At 40.9% G+C, this 19,733-nt stretch overlaps 1 protein-coding gene across 1 annotated transcript in view; it reads right to left on the bottom strand.

The window, feature by feature from the left end:
- Positions 1-612: 612 nt before the first annotated feature.
- The window catches only part of NKAIN3 (sodium/potassium transporting ATPase interacting 3), an 808,578-nt gene continuing 789,457 nt past the window's right edge, over positions 613-19,733 (bottom strand). Inside the window, exon 6 of the mRNA XM_075584036.1 lies at positions 613-951. Within this exon, the coding sequence (XP_075440151.1) occupies positions 938-951 (14 nt within the window). The 3' untranslated portion in view covers positions 613-937. The remainder of the gene's footprint in view (positions 952-19,733) is intronic.

The raw sequence follows: 19,733 nt of genomic DNA on the forward strand, positions 1-19,733 counted from the left end.
GATTGCATCATGGATACATTTTCCATTACAAAATATTCTGGATCATATATATTAAGGAGAAAATGAAGCAATTGGGGGGGGGGGGCGGGAAGGGGGTGGGAGGGGACGGAAATAACTGTACCATACTATATGTATCAAAGAAAAAAATCCCATCCAAAGTAATATGATTTTTTTATTGATACACCTGGCACAGATTTTTGTGCACCCTATTTGCCCCACGATGCATCATATAGTCTATGATACATATAGTCTAAAGTACATTTATGGGACTGTATAAAGTCTATATAAATTTAGACATTAATTGCATCTTTGCTTCAGTGGAAATATTTCTTCAGTTTTTTTGGTGAGGAATTCAAAAAAGTATGATTTTTTTTTAGTATTTTTATCACCTAAGACGACTTTTTTTTTTTTTTACCATACTGTACATAGATGTTAAATCATTGAAGAAAGAATATTAAAAGCAAATGTAAATCCATGTAAAAATCAATAGTGAGACTACTTTACGTGTCATACAATTAAATACCTTTATAGTTTATGTAATTATTTGTACATTACACTTGATTTTTTTACATTACAGAAGCAGACTTCTATCTTTTCATCAAAATTAACATAATGATGTGTTTAATAAACTATTGATTCACAACTGATCTGTATGTTTGTGAATAAACCATCCATACTGTTTCCACAGATCCATTTATTTCATGCTACACTTGTTATATAAAAAAAAATTACAATTTCCAAGTGTCCAGTTAACTCAAATGATAAAAACAAAATTCACCTATTAACAACGATAGAGGGCTGTCATTTTAAAATTCAGTCTCCTGCATAAAATCTTGTAGAATCAGCAAATACACGAAAAGAAATTGGTGATGCTTCTTCTATGAGACAGTTTCTTCAGTGGTTGGTAATATCCCCACCATTGGTCCCTCTGCTGCTGTTATTTATGTCGACCTAGGGGGGAAACGTGCAAGTTATTAATCTATTTTTAATAATTCAGACGAATCACTATCATAAAAATATGCTTTTATATATATATATATATATATATATATATATATATATATATACAGTGTTCGACAAACCTATACATTTGCTCGCCCCGGGCGAGTGGATTTAACATCGTGGCGAGCTCCTATTGGCTCAAGCAGTACACGTGTGGTACTAGGTGGCGAGTAGATTTTTTTGTCCGGCGAGTAGATTTTTGGGTGATTTGTCGACCACTGTATATATATATATATATATATATATATATATATATGCAAATATAACTGTATGCTCATCTGCATGTCTTAGGCAGGTCTGCAACCCCACCTTTCCCCATTATCACCCAGCATACAGCACTTCCACAGCAGCAAGGGATTCTGGGAAATGACATGCAAATGAGCACACAGTGTCACTTTTTGCCTCAATAACCATTTTTAACATGGTTCCCTATGTGCTCATTTGCATGTCATTTCCCAGAATCCCTTGCTGCAGTGGAAGTGCTGTATGCTGGGTGATAATGGGGAAAGGCAGGGTTGCAGACCTGCCTAAGACATGCAGATGAGCATACAGTTATATTTGCTTTCCTGTGGAGGGTTTTTGTCACTTTTTTACGCACCATAACTTAACTCAGTATTATGTTTTATATATATATATATAACACACAGAGTTATTTATATATATATATATATATATATATATATATATATATATATATAACTCTGTGTTATATATATATATATATAAAGATAACCTCGCATCCACTTAAGCAATAGAAATGGTCACCATAAGCCAGTGTATGATGGAATAATTTCCATAACAGGCGGTGCTCACGGGTCAGTGATAGCTATACAACAAGGAAAAAGAAACCCGCTTTAGAGCACTCAGGTATACCGTATAAGAAATAACAATTTATTGATTGACACAAAGAAAATAGATAACAGTACAAAAATAGTTAAAAATAGGCTAGGACCCCTGACACGGATACTACCCAAAAGAAACACTGTTGCATGAAAGAGGGGTAAACTGATTATATAAACCCCAATGCCTGATATAAACAAGATGATTCGAATCACTTAGATATGCAGTAAAGTCCTTTACAGGCTATTACAGATTCCAAGTTGATGAAACATGCATATAATGGAATAAGTCCCCAAGGACATGGAGTGATAAACCGGTATAGAGAAGACTTCCTAATCAAGCATAAAGATTCCGCCTATTGAGGCAGATATATTATCCAGATCCACAGCAAATTGATTATCTGTGGAATAATGGTTTCTGAGCTCTGAGGATCACTCAATACAAGCAATGTCACACATGTATCATTTAAAATACATGCACTCAGCCGAGTGCAGAGTTTAATAGCCTGTATACTGCACAAACATATATCAAAAGTGTTCAATGTCCAAAAATATAATCACAGCAATGTTAGGTAGCATAGTTACATGACTCATAATCCAGGGGTCCTGACTAGCACCCCCACTCCTACGCGTTTCGTCAGAGGACTTAGACTTGGAGTGGTAAGGAGGATAGGACAAAACACTGCTTAAAAAGGGTGGATTTTCGTGCCAAGAGAAGGAGTGAGCAGTTGTATGTGATCCATACTATGATTGAGAGCCCGTACTTCCGCGTGTCAAGGTGAAGCGCTTAGTAATTACATTTAGTTCCTGTATGGCGCCATGATGCGTAATGCGCATGCGCAATGCAAGCGTTATATGGGGAATAGTGAGGCACATTGTGATAGCATTTACTTCCTGTATGGAGCCATGATGCGTAATGCGCATGCGCAATGCAAGCGTGATGCGGGGAATAGTGAGGCACATTGTATTTGCATTTACATATATAGCATAGATGACCTAAGCGCAAAGGAAAAACAAACGGGAAGGGGAAGGGAAAATGGGAAAAGTTAAAAATTAGTGTATCTCACACCATAAAAAATAAAAAATAGCCAATAAAGAATATCACTTGTGAGCACATTCACATGTCTTAGACAGGTCTGAGCCCTGCCTTTGAACCATTATCACCTAGCATACAATGCTCCCACTGTGCCAAGGGATTCTGGGAAATGACATGCAAATGAGCACACAATGTGTCATCTTTTGCCTGGAATATCCATTCACATGGTGCCCATTTAGGCAGATGCATCGGCGTTCACACAGCTTTTAAGCACAGCATGAGACTAGCAAAGCACGTCAAACCACTCACAGACATGTTTCAACCTTGATGGGTATCATCAGTGTGACGTTGGTTTATACTTGCTTTGCAATATTTCTATATATTATATATACACAAGACAATATAGACAGGGCGCAGAAATAGGTAACATAGGAAATTAAAGTTAGGTGGGTTGATGGAGTCCTTGTTTTGTAAATATATCCCAATGTGTAAGGTCCTATGAATAATTGAGAGAAACCTCATTTGATGAAGTACTGATAAAAAAGTATATTTGCGCAACATATGCAAAGACACAGCAAAGACACAGCGTGTTTCTTTCCTCTCCGAGATGAGGAGAGGAAAGACCGCGAGATCTGGGCTCAAGGGGTCTAACAGCTTGTCAGAAAACATTGGAGGGGAAAGAAACACGCTGTGTCTTTGCATATGTCCGTCTGATTGCCCGTGTGGTGGCAAACACCCACACTGCTGATTTTACTCTGCTACACTGTAAGTAGGTCGCATCTGTTGCGCAAATATACTTTTTTTTATCAGTACTTCATCATATGTCGGTTATTCACAGGACCTTACTTCATTGGGATATATTTACAAAACAAAGATTATCAACCAATTTGTACATTTGTAATTTAATTTCCTATACTACCTATTTCTGCGCCCCCTGTCTATATTGTCTTGTGTTCTATATATTTGGATCTTTGTGTGAGGTCTAAGACATTGTGGCAGCATTTTCAGGTACATACACTCTAAATTTCTCTTTCTTTCTATCTATATATATATATATATATTTTAAAGAATTCAAGTTTTATATTCAGTTTTGAGTCAACAGGATTGTATCTGCATAAAATTGCTTGAGACATCTTAATGAAGTCTCATTGTAGATATGGGGATGTATTTATTATGTTACTCAGTATCAGAGGGCTTTGACTACATTTGTTCAGCAGTGAAGAAGGGGCTATACTACAGTGTGGTGTGCCATTTAGTTTCATACAATGGTAATAGACATAGGGGCCTCTTCTCAAAAGCGCCAAAGTTGTCATTGTCAAACCGCATGCTTTGGCTTGTTTTGAAGTAGCGTAATGAAATGTGAGAAAAAAGACATATTTTCTATTGCAAATCACATATTCTACACTGTCCATAAAAAGTGACAAAGTGGATGGTTTAACAGCAAAAACACTCAAATTGTACTTACTTTTGAAGCGGAATGACCTGAGGTGATGCTAACTCCATTCCAAGTCTGATTTATGGGTTTTGTCTTCTCAGCCACACCCATATTTCAGCCTCTGGATGAAATTTGCAATACCAATCTCACCACCCTTGAGGTGGTGTAAATAAAATGCGAGTTTTTAGAAGCGGTTTGCATAACTGACTCTTTAGAAGTGAATTGACACACTTCAGAGCTACGCGAATAGGCACCATAGACTGATGGACCATACTGTACATTGTCAGACATATATCAGATAATACCCTACCCCTTGTAGCTTGTGCTTGTTGCTCCTTACACTCTGGAAGACTTTTAATGATTTACTGAGTGACAAGCAGAACACTGTTTTGCCTACATTACCACATACATCTACCATTGGTAAGTAGGAGTTACTATGAACCTAAATCTTTTTTTGAGTTGTTTTCATCTATAAAATGTCTGTGCGCTACAAAGTGGTAGGCGACACAGAAAAAATATATATTTTCTTCATGTAGAGAAGAAAAAAAACGATTCTTTCATACAAATTTCATGGTGTGACCTTTGACCTCATCAAGTTTCATTAAATCCTAGGAGTTGATTGCACATTTCACAGACACCAAGAGTTTGCACTCATTGCTTTGTATAGTTGCTGTATAACCACTTTCTTTAGGAGTTGTATGAGGGGACCCATAAAACCTCTTAGCCTTATCTTGTAGAAAAGCATTAGAGGTCTCTTGCATGATCTCCGTTACCCCTGAATTGTTTGAACTGTCTCATAGGAGGTCTGCTCCTGTTGTGAGTTTGTGGAATGTTGTTATTCAATATGCTATGAATTGATTTTCACCATACTGGAAAAGAGCTGATGTGCATTCAAATGTGTGGGACTATAATCTTCACCTGTACAGGGAGGATAACTTCAAAGCATATTCAATATGGGCCTTAGGGGCCGTACTGTAGTTTGTCATGCCATCTCCAGAGATTCTCCTTTCACCCCTACAGAAATCAATTGATTTTGTTCAACATAAAACCTGTACCTTTGCCTTTGTAGTACATAGCAACCTTTAATGTCAGACCACTTTATACTTTTTCTACCTGTAGCCATGTCTGGTTCTGACTACTCATCTGCCCTCCCCAACACATAAGTCCTGGTAGATGCAGGCAGTATTAGGCCCATCTTGGGTTTACCCCCCCTGCAGCTTCCTTGAGTGGCTGGAGTGGAGGTGGGACTTGGTCTGTGTGTTGCCCAATCGTGGGTGCAGACCTTGTGCCCTCCCCTTCTGCTCTAAGGAAGAGGCACACCTAAATTGTAGTCAGTCTGTGTGATGAGTTGTTTAATCTAGATCACCCCAGTGTTTTCAGTGGGTGGTCAGCTCTGAGTCTGAATCCTGGGAGTTGTAAGCTGTGTCTCACCCTGCGGGGTGAGACTGTGTGATCAGTCCCACTAGGGACTATGAGAAGGCCCAAAGCCATATCTGATACAGAGACCATCCAGAGGCCTGGGATCAGAAGATTATTCGCTGTATGACCTGATGTATGCAGTGAATGCCAAATAAAGAGACCTCTGTTCAATATACTCCTGGCCTGAGTTTGCAGTGAATCAGAGAGGAAGTATGCACTGGTTCTGTCATGGGGACTGCATCCAGCACTCCTGGAGCCTGCGGTGGATGGAGGCGCTAGCACTGCAAAGAAAGAACTAAGCATCCTACCACAAAAGCCTGTCCTGTTGTACCCACATCATCGCGGAACCTCAGCTCCCCTGCAAACCAACAACAGGTACTATGCACCACACACCGGAAGCAAGGGCAGATCTTCCAGAGGGGGGGGGGGGGGAAGGGGGATGCAGCGCTACATACCATTTCTAATATTTCTAAGACCATAAATGATTAATTTCTTATAAAATAAACATCTGACAGCCTAACACTAAATGCCAGTAGGAAAACAATCATTATTGCTTGACTGCATGTTTGTTTTCTGGCTTTCTTACTTCTATCTATGGCTGAAGCAAAGATAACCGCATAAATATGAATGCTTTACCCTTCTAACAGTGGAAAGGCCTGGAGCACTTTTAACATCAGCACAGAATAAAATTAAACAGACACAAACCAGGCATAACACAGAGCCAACTTTCCCAACTGACTATTGAATGCAAGGAAAAAAGGGGCCTCATGCTATAAGCAGCGATAAGCCCCTTATCGCCAGCATATCGCCAGCATATCGCCAGCATATCGCCAGCATATCGCCAGCATATCGCCAGCATATCGCCAAAAAAGCCTACAGCAATTCAGTAAGCCCCTGATAAGATGGCAATAAGAGCAAAAATCCATTTTTTGGGGGCCGAGGAAAAAAAATCAAACGCGCGTCGATAAGCCACTTATCACCGCTTATTGCCAGCTTCTCAAACTGGCTCAATGCTAGTATCCACGATTAGCTTATCGAAGCTGATTGCCGCACTAGAATGGAGATTTCTTCTCCAAATCGTCCCGCCACAAAAAGTTGGCAAGAAGGTGGTGAGAAGCTGCTGATAAGCGGCAAGATGGCACTTAGAAAAAAAATGCAATTTTCCTGCATCGGATAGATGCCGGGACACTCCTGAGCTGATATCTATCAATATCACCACCGGAGACCCCCGATATGAATAAGATGCATGAAAAAGGCATTTACAGGTAACATCATTATCTTAACGGCTAACTGCTAAGGCAATGAAAGGGTTAACCACCAGTGCCATGCTTATTGTGGGTAGCGGGAGTGGGTGAAGGTGGTATTTGGCCCTTGATGTGTGTTTAGGACTTGCGGGTGGCTTGCGGTGGACTTAACCCCTTCATTACCTTGGCGGTTAATACCGCTAAGGTAATGAAGGGGTTAACCCCTCCCGATACCCACCCGGTAGGCCTAAACACCCATCCTTGGGGCTACTACTCCCTTCACCCACCACCACTAACAACAATACAAAAAAATACACACAACAGCCCCACTACCCACCTCGTAGGCCACCAAAAACCATTACAATTTTAAATAAACAACAATACACAGCCCACACCCTGTGCCCCCCAAATAAAACCATTATTTTTTTTTACATACAGGATTAATAACACAGGTTGGCGGGAGTCCCCGGGTGGTCCCCACGGGTGTCCGTGGGACCCACAGGGCGCCCTGGGGGATTCCCACGGTTGTCTGGGGGTCCTTGGGTGGTCCCCGCTAGGCTCTGTGGGCCTCCAGGTGGTCCCCGTGGATGTCTGTGTGCCCAAGTGAGTCCACGGGTGGTCCCCGCAGGTGTCTGGGGGTCCCCCCCACGGGTGTCTGGCGGTGGTTCCCACAGGTGGGTTGTTCCCACAAACATCTTTGGGCCCTCGGGTAGTCCCTGCGGTGTATGGGGGCCCCAGAGAGGTCCACGCATGTTTCTGGGGTTCCTCATGTGGTCCCTGTGGTCGTCCGGGGATCCTCAGACGGTCCCAGCAAAAATAAAGTAAATAAAAACCGTTCTACTTAACCCTGCCAACATGAAGGGCATCCTTGTCAGCATACTGCAGGGCTATGTCCTCCGATGCCAGCAAAACTACATTAAAAAATAGAATCTAAATGCCCCCAACCCCTTAATCACTCCATGTTAAATCTATGATGTTGACCCAACAGCTTCTTGAGCTCAAATGAACCATCACAGCCTTTAATATGGCCTGTGACGTTGTAACGGTTATGCTCACCACAAACCTGGACCGGACCGCGGGGCTGAGGTGGGGATAGATATACACCGACCATAGACCACAAAGCCTGATCCAAGTTGCGAATTCCGTGGTCAAACATAGCCAGGTCAGGACTGGAGAAGGCTGGGTAAACGATATCCATGCTGGGGTTCGGCAACAGGACGCTAGAGCGAAGGTGCTTCAATGTAGGAAGAACAGGAACAGGGGATCCAGTGCTTCAGCACAAATCAGCACTCCCTAGCCGGATACAGCTGTGAGTAGTGGAGGCCACTGGAAGCAGGAGATAGCAGCAGGTAACAGGAACACCGATGCAGGCCTCTGCAGGAGGGATATGCAGATAGGTAACAGGAACACCTCTGCAGGCCTCTGCAGGAGGGATATGCAGATAGGTAACAGGAACACCGATGCAGGCTTCTGCACGAGGGATATGCAGATAGGTAACAGGAACACAGATGCAGGCCTCTGTAGGAGGGATATGCAGCAGGTAACCGTGGTGGCGTGGCGGGGTATGCCAGAAACTAGGAGCAATGGCAAGAAGGCCAAGGCAGGCCAAACAGAGGTGCTGTGGCAAGCACAGTTACTAGAAAGTCTATGTTCAGCAACTTCCTGGTGGGCGGGGCAGAAGTTAAATAGAACAGAGAGCCAATGAGGCAGAGCTGCATAGGAGGCAGAAAGAAGCAGGCTGCAGTCTAATAGCAGGAGCAGGTGATTCTTGATTGCAGGTTCAAGGGGTAGTTGTCTAGAAGGTGCATATTTCTGTTAGGAAAAGGTTTCAGCCAAACCCAGGAGCGGATTCCTTACAGACGTCACATTTGGGCTGCAAATGGTTCACATGCCATCTGATTGGCTGTGAAAACCATGTGCCCTTTTTTTATGTGACGTCATGAAAGGGAAATGGTATTTCAGCCAATCAGATTGTGAGAACTATATCCCCAATCTGATTGCTTGTAGTAGACCATGTGACTCCCTTTGGATGACGTCACATGCCTTCCCAAGAACTACTCTGTCACATGGTCTACTACAACTAATCAGATTGGGGATATACTTCTCCCAATCTGATTGGCTAAAATACCATGTGACAACAGTCATGTTGGATTTGGTGACGTCATGTTAAAGGGAAAGGAAGCACAGTCATTCTGATTGGCTGGCTTCAGTCCCTTTCATAATGTCACATGTAAAAAAAATGGCACATGGTTTTCACAGCCAATCAGATGGCGTGTGAACCATTTCCTGGCCAAATGTGATGTCACAGGCCATATTTAAGGCCATGACGTCTCATTTGAGCTCAAGAAGCCGACGGGTCAACATCGCGTATTTAACAGATGAAGGGTTATTGGATTATTGGATTAACAGATGAAGATAAAGACAGAAGATAAAGAAAAGCAAGAAATAATCACAGATGAAGAAAGAAGAACATGATGGAAGATTAAAGAAAGAACAATTTTGTTACCTGTCCTGGATCTTCATGATGGATGGCGTTGGATTGTATTTCATGATGTCACAGTACGAGAGCTTGCTGATTACCCAAGACTCGGAGGGCCAATGCCTCTAAAGGTAAGATAAATATTGAATGATAGTACTTTTATTTTTAGAGGGTTTTTGATTGGATTTGTCTTTTTTATGTTTTTTATTACCCATTGACTGCTAATGTATTAATTAATCTGTGCCTGTTTAGGGTGCAGATGAATACAGTGGGGCCAATGCATTTTTTGGCAAATACATTTCTTCTATTTACTGTTATATTTTCTATTTCTTTTAATTGTTTAGATTAAATTGATTTGAATTGTGATGGCTTGTTTTTTTCTTTTTACAGATTGGTTAGTGATTTTATTTAATTATGTATTTTGGTGGCTACTTGTTTTAATTAATGTGTTGCCTAGTGGTTGTATTAATTAATTGTTGTGTTGGTTACTGCTTTTAAGTATTAAATGTTTTTTTTGGCTGGTGGTATGATTTATGTAATTGATTTCATAGCGGCTTTAATTATTTTATTGATTGCCTAGTGATTTTATTTCTTTAATTGATTGGCTAGTGGTTTTATTTAGTTAATTGCTTGGTTGGCTAGTGCTTTAATTTTTTTATGGGTGTTTATGTGCTTGTTGTAGCTGTTTTATTATTGTGTATTTTTGACATTCATGCTTTTGTATTAGTGTGACCATTGACTGCTATAGTAGCTTATCATGCCAATATTACATGGGAATGATATAATACTATGCCACTCAATGGGTACAGGGTGAGTATAATAGGTTCGGGGTGGGTGGTTAGACCTCCTGGGTGGGTAGTGGGGCAGGGTGGGTTAACGCCTTAATTACTATAGCGGTTATTAACTGCAAAGGTGATTAAAGGGTTAGGGGCCATTAGATTGTATTTTATTTATGTTTTGTTGCTGGCATTGGAGGAAATGGCCCTGCAGTATGCTGATGAGGATGCCCTTCATGTTGGCAGGGGTAAGTAGAATGGTTTTTATTTACTTTATTTATGTTGCTGGCTGGTTAATGTTTTGTTTAATAATGGGCAAATAATCTATTATCTGGATAATAGTTATTTTGCACATTACTGTACTGTATGTGTTTTGGTGGTGGGGGGCGGGTGGGGCTTGAAGTGTATTTATTGAAATGTAGGCCATGTTTTTGTTTTTTTAAATACAGGAATGGTACTGCAGTCCAACGGGGCCAAGGATGCCCATGGGGACCACCCAAGCACCCCCAGATGGACACGGGGACAACCTGAGGTCCCCCGGACACTTGTGGGGACCACCCGGGGACCCCTGTGGGGCCCCCAGACATCCGCAGGGACCACCCAAGGGCCCCAAGACACCCGTGGGGATGACCCAGGGACCCCCAGACACCCATGGGGACCACTCGGAGGCCCACAAAGCCTAGCGGGGATCACCGAGGGCCCCCAGACACCTGTCGGAACCCCCCGGGGTGCTATGTGGGGCCTGCGAACATCTGCGGGGGCATCCCGGGAACCCCTGCTGGCCTGTGGTATTAATCCGGTGTCTAAAAAAATAAATAATATTTTTATGTGGGGGCACAGGGGGTGGGTTGTGTATTGGTTTTTACTACATATTTTAATTTAAAATTTCTTACTAGTGTAGATGAGCAGGGGCTCTCCGGAGCAGATCCGCGTTGATTTCATGTACGAGGATCCCCTGCTTCCCGAGATACAGGCCCCATTATGGGGTGGCGGTATCTACTATGCATTTAAATGTCCCGTGTCATGTGATCGTGGGAATAAAATGCATAGGAGATACCGGCAACCCATAACTGGGCCTGTATCCAAGGAAGCAGGTTGTCCCCAGACCTCAAGTCAACGCGGTTCTGCTCTGGAGACCCCATGCTCATGTACACTAGTAAGAAAATTTAAATATTTTTATTTCGGACGAGATTTGTGCAGAGAGAGGCGGCTTTCTATCTCTACAGCAGAATCAACTCACCGGGTGAGCCCTTTTCGGAGGGCAGATCATCTTGTCTCGGGCTACTCGCCATGTTTGCAAATGTTGCTATCACTGGTATTCAGGGTTTTCTGCATACCGTGATAGCAATGCTGTCACAAATGACGATTTAAAAACCCTGGTGATTTTTTCTATCGGACTTTACTGCATGAGGCCCAAGAACTGGTATTCAATATGGGACTTTACATAGTTGGGAACTTTAAAAGTATATGACATAATACAATACATATAATATAATAATATATATAGTCCATAGCATAACAGTGTTGCACACTAGCCTTCTCAAAAGGCTGATGCTTGTCCCATAAAGCAGATAATAAACTTGTATAGTTACCAGAGTAGCCAGAACTGGTCCGGTGGTCCGGTGACAGAGAGACAGTAGTATAGAAAAAAACTGTATTAAAGATAACACAGGACACCAAAACCAACGTTTCGGTCCTCAACAGGGACCTTCCTCAGGCTGGTGCACAACCAGAGGGTTTCTGTCTGTCCAGATTTCAGTGGTGTCTTCAGCTGTGCTACCTCAACTTGCTGCATATTGTTTTTCGTGCCCAGATCATCTCAGGAGCATGCGCACTGTGGCGGTTGCGGTTACATCTTCCTGAACCCACGAGTACTCTTTCAGCTGTGGATACCTGCTACTCACACTATTGGACTTGTGCTAAGTACTTTTTTGTACCTTTTTTGGCTTTTCTGGTTGTCATCTGCCAACATATATATCTCTATGTGTGTGCCTAATCAACTTGAATACTCCAACTGTGTTATTACACTGTTATCCTTTCACCATCATCCTTTACAGGGGGCAACACTTTGTGAGCATTGACCGGCCGGTCTAAGTGTTTAAAGGCAAGAATTTTTCTTGCCTCTACACTTTAGTATTTATTGGTGTAGCTACCATTACACTCTAATTGATGTGTGTATTCGCATTTATCCATTGTATCCACACACCAGGGTTCAGCCACTGTTTCTCCTTTTATACTTGTGGCATTTGCATTTATAGCTTATTTCAGCTTTATATCCACTTATTTTAGGAGGTTTCAGGATTATCACAGCTTTTTGGACACCACTGTTCCTTGTTATTTATTTATGTTTGTATGTGATGAATACATTTTGATATTTGTTACTATATTCGTATGCTAGAGTGCTATTTCTGGGGATTCTCTTTTCTGTGTTGGTTTTCATAATATCTTTATCCCCAGCACCGCCAGTAGTGAATATTACACACACTTTATTTGACTGGTTTTAGCACGTGTAATTTTTAGGTCTGTTGCAAGTTTTTTGTGTTCCATATATATATGGAAGTGGTGGCACTCGTGTGGCCTTGTGAGAAAAAAAATCAAATTTATTTGATGGGGATCCCCATCAAATAGATTTGATATTCTTTTCACAACACCACACGAGTGACCCTAATTCTTATATATATATATATATATATATATATATATATATATATATATATATATATATATATATATATTTATGTACAATATATATATGTACAATAATACACTATGGTGGTTGTACTTTTTTTAAATGCTCCCCATCAAATAGATTTGATATTCTTTTCAAGACCCTAATTCTTATATATATATATATATATATATATATATATATATATATATATATATATATATATATATATATATATGTACAATATATATATGTACAATAATACACTATGGTGGTTGTACTTTTTTAAAATGCTTTTTTTGACCACTTTTCTGTCATGGATGACACTTTTTGGACACTACTGTTGTTTTTAATATTTATTATCAATTTGCCTTTTTGCACTTTTGTCTTTTGTAGTGTTATTTGATACATAGTAATCAATTGTTGTTAATGTATTTTTCCTTACTAGCATACACCTCTAGTTTATTATTCACAATCTTACTAAAATATACATCACTATTATACATTTTGGAGTGCACTTAGTTTAGTGGTTAATTAGGGTGTTTAGTTCAGACTCTGATCATTCCTTCAATTCTGAAAGCTAATTTCAGGGTATTATTCAACAGTCCCATGTACCAATCGCGCACGCTTCCTCAGTTGCGCACGCACATGCGGAATTGTGACTCACTGGCTGCTAGTTACCGCACAGTTCGTCCGGCGCTCCACAGATTCTGCAAACTATGCAGATGTCCCAATACGTCAAAAACTCCCACAACCCTACGCGTTCCGTGAAATTATTCATTTCCTCAGGGGCTTGATAGGTGCATGGGTACAGCTAGTATATATACCCTAATATTCTAATTGGCAATCTGACTATGATTTACCAATAATGCCATCTTAGCACATCACTTATACTTACGCATGGGGAGATCATATCAAAGGCGTATTTACGAACACATTTACAATATCAGGAAAGGACTCACAACACACATTACATAGCTTTTCAGCACAGCCTGGGTTAAAGAAGTACATAACCAGTAAAGTTACGCAGACTGCCGTTTCCACAGTTTGTTGTGCACTAAAGAACTTATACCCTAGTGTGTTGCAATGTTTATTAGAAACCCCCGTCCCCTTCACCCCCCTCCAAAATGGTTTTAAAATTATATATATATATATATAATCGGTACATGGGACTGTTGAATAATACCCTGAAATTAGCTTTCAGAATTGAAGGAATGATCAGAGTCTGAACTAAACACCCTAATTAACCACTAAACTAAGTGCACTCCAAAATGTATAATAGTGATGTATATTTTAGTAAGATTGTGAATAATAAACCAGAGGTGTATGCTAGTAAGGAAAAATACATTAACAACAATTGATTACTATGTATCAAATAACACTACAAAAGACAAAAGTGCAAAAAGGCAAATTGATAATAAATATTAAAAACAACAGTAGTGTCCAAAAAGTGTCATCCATGACAGAAAAGTGGTCTAAAAAACATTAAAAAAAAGTACAACTACCATAGTGTATTATTTAACGTCAAACGGTATAAATCAAGAGGTAGAAGAAGAGGTGGCACTCGTGTGGCCTTGTGAGAAAAAAAAAATCAAATTTATTTGATGGGGATCCCCATCAAATATATTTGATATTCTTTTCACAAGACCACACGAGTGACCCTAATTCTTCAACCTCTTGATTGTCTGTGATTTCTGTTTGGCTGCAGAACCACGGTTGCTGAGCACCGGTGGCAAGTATACTGAATACTGTGAGTGCTCCACGCTTTCAACTGTAAACGGTATGCAGCAAAATACTGTATAAAAACGTGAGGTATCAAACTTACAAACGACCACAGAATATATGCGTAGTTGATAAAGTAGTCATTATGCTATTAAACACATATTGTTTACTGTCCAGTTGGCCATTTTGATCTCTACAAAGGAGCTATATTTGGTACCTGTTTCGACAAGAGTGGAATTGAACTGCTCATTGATCCTGTGAGAGAGGAATATCTGATTGTGGGCGTTGGAATGATTGTGCCTGATAAGATGGATGGCACATATAACATATATGTGTCCCCAGGGTGGCACCACAAGATTCCCCATATACCGCACTCATTCAGTAGAAAATAGTATATATACACTGGTAGGGACTCAATAGTCTCAGAGTTCTCCCCTGAAGCAGTGTGATCTAATCACGTGAAATGTACGTCGGGTGTGGGCGTCACGGCGGTGACATCATGTGGTGCGATCGTGGATCAACGGAGACGGGTTGTATGACAATGATTCACTCCTTCACATATACTCTCTTATGCACATTTCTATAGAAGTCTTCCACAATGCTTTGCATTGATTGCTAGCCTTCTGTGTGTGACCATACCACTCCAATCCTTACTGGGTTGTGATTTATATTTTCAGCAGGGTATACACACACAGACATGCTGATTGCAGCTTTACTCCCATTTACTGCCAGCTGGAGGCGTCCCAGCGGCTATGACTTATTATTTGTGTTATTATTGAGACATTGAGTGTGATTCATGCTACTGAGACACAACATCACCTGAATGTATGACTTCTTAAATAATAGTAATATGATGTATGGTGCTTTGATCATCAAAGCATGTGGAAGATAAGGATCGCATGCATTTTACAGTGGAGAATCTAATACATTTTAAACATTTGACAGATTAATTAAATAGAAAGGGAAGTTATATCCATTCATAATCCAGAGGTATTGCAAATATGTAAGATCAATTCTGGGGACTCAAAATGCCAGTCTGGATAGAAATGGGAGAAGGAGTGGCTCAGTGAGTAAAGATACTGACTCTGTAAATGCTTACACTCAGTTTGAATCCAGGAAATGTAATTCCTGGTTCAATTCTTGGTGTCAACTTTTAACTTTAGGGAACTCACTTTATCTCCCTGTGCCTCAGGCACCAAAATCATAGATTGTAAGCTCATCTGGGCAGGGGCTGTGTCTGTAAAAAATTATTTTTAGCTGCGTACCATGCAGCATACTATAATTGTGAAGTACTTTGAGTCCCATTGGGAAAAAAGTGCTATATGAAATAAAGTTATTATTATTATTATTATTATTAAAATAATACACACATTTTTAGGCCAAAATCGACATTTTATCCACAATTCTAAAGGTAATTTTGTAGACAATTATTATTAATTCATTAAAAAAAATGTTAATCAAATTTACAAAATCAAAATAAAATGTAAGTAATTACAAGATCTCTTTGCAAAAATGTACGGTATGGTCAATCCCAATTTAACATTTAGACGGGCAAATCAGGGAGGAAGGCTTGTCTTTCAAGATAGAGCCGACTATTTGAAAAAGGCCAATTGAATCACGGCAGATAAAGGACTCATTTATCATTAAGACAAGACCCGACTAAAAAGTTTCAGTGTACCTTATCCCCTCTTCTAACAGAAGCATTTGAGAGGGGCATTCAGTTTAAAATGAAAAGAACATTTTAAAAGTTTTACAGTATAACCAAAGATACCAATTTTTTTTAATCATAAACCCAAAATGAATAAGAGAATAGTAGATCCCCTGGGAAGACGGATAATATTGGGCATCGATTAATTGACAGAAAACCTTCCACAGTTTCACAACATACTTCTGTAGAAGATAATCTACAATCTCAAGTCATATACAGTACACGTGATTCATACCATATGCTGTACTTAAAAGGACAACTTTCTGTGGGTGACACATACAGTACAGTACGATCGCTATATACGTGCATAGAGCATACTAAAGGAATACAGCCGTTCGGTATTTTTTTAGATCGAGACCCCTTCATGAAAGCTCCTGAAAAGAGATTTTTTAAAAAGGGTATTGATTATATTTTGAGGGTTTATTTTCTGTTTGAAGGAATTTTGTATCTACAAGTACTTTATGCTGGATGGCCATAGGGAGCAGGTTTGCATACAGTTATGACAAACTTTTAATGGGTCATTTTGGAATAATGTGACACTAGGTTTGAAGCTGCTTTACTGTGACTGTTATAATGATGACCTCATTATCATTTTGCAAGGGAATGAGATTTCTGGAATATAATTTTTTTAATACATCAATAACAATGACAGAAATATCAAATTCATATACAATTGTTGTCGACAGAGCATTTAATTTCTGGATCTGGATTTATTTATAGATCAAGAAAAAAAAACATTCAGACTAAGATCTATCATAAATCGATTGAAACTTAAGTAATAATTCCCTCAGAACAGTGGGGAATAATGCCCTAGCTGGAAGAGTTGAAGGCCCGAGGTGAAGGCACACACACGGTGCGGGAGGAGTCAGTGTCTAGAAATGCTGCCTCCACTTTCCTTATATGGGATAAATCCTCAGAAGTCTGTTAAATTAACACTACAAATGTGACGTTACCTAAATAGGTAACGTCCGTTAGTATTCCAGGGTTTAACAGGTATCCACAAAGCTAAATACATGTAAAAACAACATCTCTTAGTGATCTCATTAGCATAGGCTTAACTGGCCATGTTTAGTTATCATATCTTGAGTTAGCCTCAAATAACACAATGTTAAGCCTGTCTTATCCAAATATGGTCACACTTCTATAAGGTCCTGTAGCCAGGTCCCCCCTGGCTCCCCGGTTTCCCCTTTCTCCCACAATCACCCTCGCTCCGGTAGGGGATGCTACGGGGTGAGTGCGTCGCCGGGGGCTCCCGGCGACATCAGCTACAGGGTGCCGTCATCTTGCAGGAGCTCGCGCATGTTCAGTACAGTGCCGTCGGTCATGTTAGGGATGGCGCAAGTTCACACATGCGCAAGGAGTACCGGAGGACCCGCGGTGGCCATTACAGCAGCGTAGGGCCTTCCCGAGATCGCGCCTGCGCAGACACAAGTAGCAGAACACGCCCCCGACATGGAAAAGAAGAAACATATACAAAATAGTGCAATATGTCTACAACTTCAGGTAAGGAATACAAATTTCATTCATCCAATGAATTAGATACTCACAGATTGAACTGTGGCAACATGTATATAAAGGTAACTTTAAAGTTCCAAGTTTGTTTCTTTACGTCAACCCCAATGGTGTGCGGTTCAGGGAGGTTTCTTTAACGCTTGCAGTGATAAGAGAAAAGAGCAGACAGAGTGTAGACTGTATACAAGTTTATATCTGATTAAAATAATGCCAGATTCACTCACATGGTTCCCAAGTAAATAAAGCAGTTTGATCTCAATGATCTATGCCGCCGACAAGATGTTACGAAGCAGTCTCCTCACTCGATACACTGGAGGGTTCCCGTCTCGCGTCTCTCACGGCTCGCGCACCTCCGGGTTGCAGGGGAATCTCGCGGTGGTTTGGAGTCAGTCAGTGATAGCTTTGGTGACACTCTACGCGTTTCTCCTCATCCGAGGTTTCTTCAGGAGCATAGATCATTGAGATCAAACTGCTTGTTTTACTTGGGAACCATGTGAGTGAATCTGGAATTATTTTAATCAGATATAAACTTGTATACAGTCTACACTCTGTCTGCTCTTTTCTCTTATCACTGCAAGCGTTAAAGAAACCTCCCTGAATCGCACAACATTGGGGTTGACGTAAAGAAACAAACTTGCAACTTTAAAGATACCTTTATATACATGTTGCCACAATTCAATCTGTGAGTATGTAATTCATTGGATGAATGAGATTTGGATTCCACATCTGAAGTTGTAGACATATTGCACTATTTTGTATATGTTTCTTCTTTTCCATGTCATTGCGCTCCCTAACCACCTTGGACATTGCTATATCATGAGGATTAAGAAAGAAATCCTGGATTAAGGTTGAGCAGCATCGTACAAAGATATTTATTCACATAATATATATTTTTTTCTGTTTATAGTCACTGAACACTATAAGATTTATTTAAATCACTGCAAACTCACTTTATTATATTGTTCATTAAGATCTTTTATTTAAAAGATCACAATCTAGATTTGAGCGCTATTAGAACACGCCTCTTTTTCACAAACCTTTTAATACTGTCAGTACTCTATGCTTCGCGTGCCTGCCCTCACATGCTGTTCCTGCCTGGATTTCCTCTGGGACACTTCTCATCTCCTTTTGGATTCCGGAAGACTGGGACAGTCACTAATTTTACCACTGAGGTTAGTTCTGTGTGGGTAGTGTAGGACCTGCTGAGTAGGGTTTACCTTGATGTGGTAGCAGGCTTATAGTCCTTTGGCCAAAGGATTAAACTAAGAACCCTTACGTTGTATTTAGTTTTGCTGCACTCTGCTGTTTCTGGCACTATGCCTTTAAGGAGGCTGGACGTCCTCCAAGAAGCTTTTCCCTTGTGAGCTTGTGCTCTGGACTCTATCCTCCCCTGCTCCTCACTTGTGGCTTACCCACACCCCCCGCGTTGGTGCCTGAGAATGCGCGCACTCCCGCTCTGCTGTCAGAGCATGCGCACACATGCAGCTGGACCAGTCGTGTCTATGAGCTTGGCTCCGCACCTCCGGACGCGTCGCGCATTCTCCTGCGCGTGGCACGCTCACGTGACTATGTGCGCTGATCCCCAGCTGCGCGGCAACTCACTCCCTTTTGTCTCTCCTGCGGATTCCCCACCTCGCTATGGGGTCCCTTCCTTTCCCTCGGCTTGTGTGTAGGAGCACAAGCGTAACACACAGGGAGACTCATGCATGCGCAGTACACATCGTGCACGTGGCCCCAATGATAAAGAGGGCCATGGAGGACTACAGCCCCCAGAATGCTTAGAGGCAGACAGGCCACCTGATGCCAGGGAGCCAATAGGGCCTGCAGCTTCTCCTGCTGGATAAGATATATTGTTGCGCATAGACCATGCAAGTCAGTTGGTGCTGGGATAAG

The sequence above is a fragment of the Ascaphus truei genome, chromosome 2, assembly GCF_040206685.1.
Source record: "Ascaphus truei isolate aAscTru1 chromosome 2, aAscTru1.hap1, whole genome shotgun sequence".
Classification (NCBI taxonomy): Eukaryota; Metazoa; Chordata; class Amphibia; order Anura; family Ascaphidae; genus Ascaphus; species Ascaphus truei.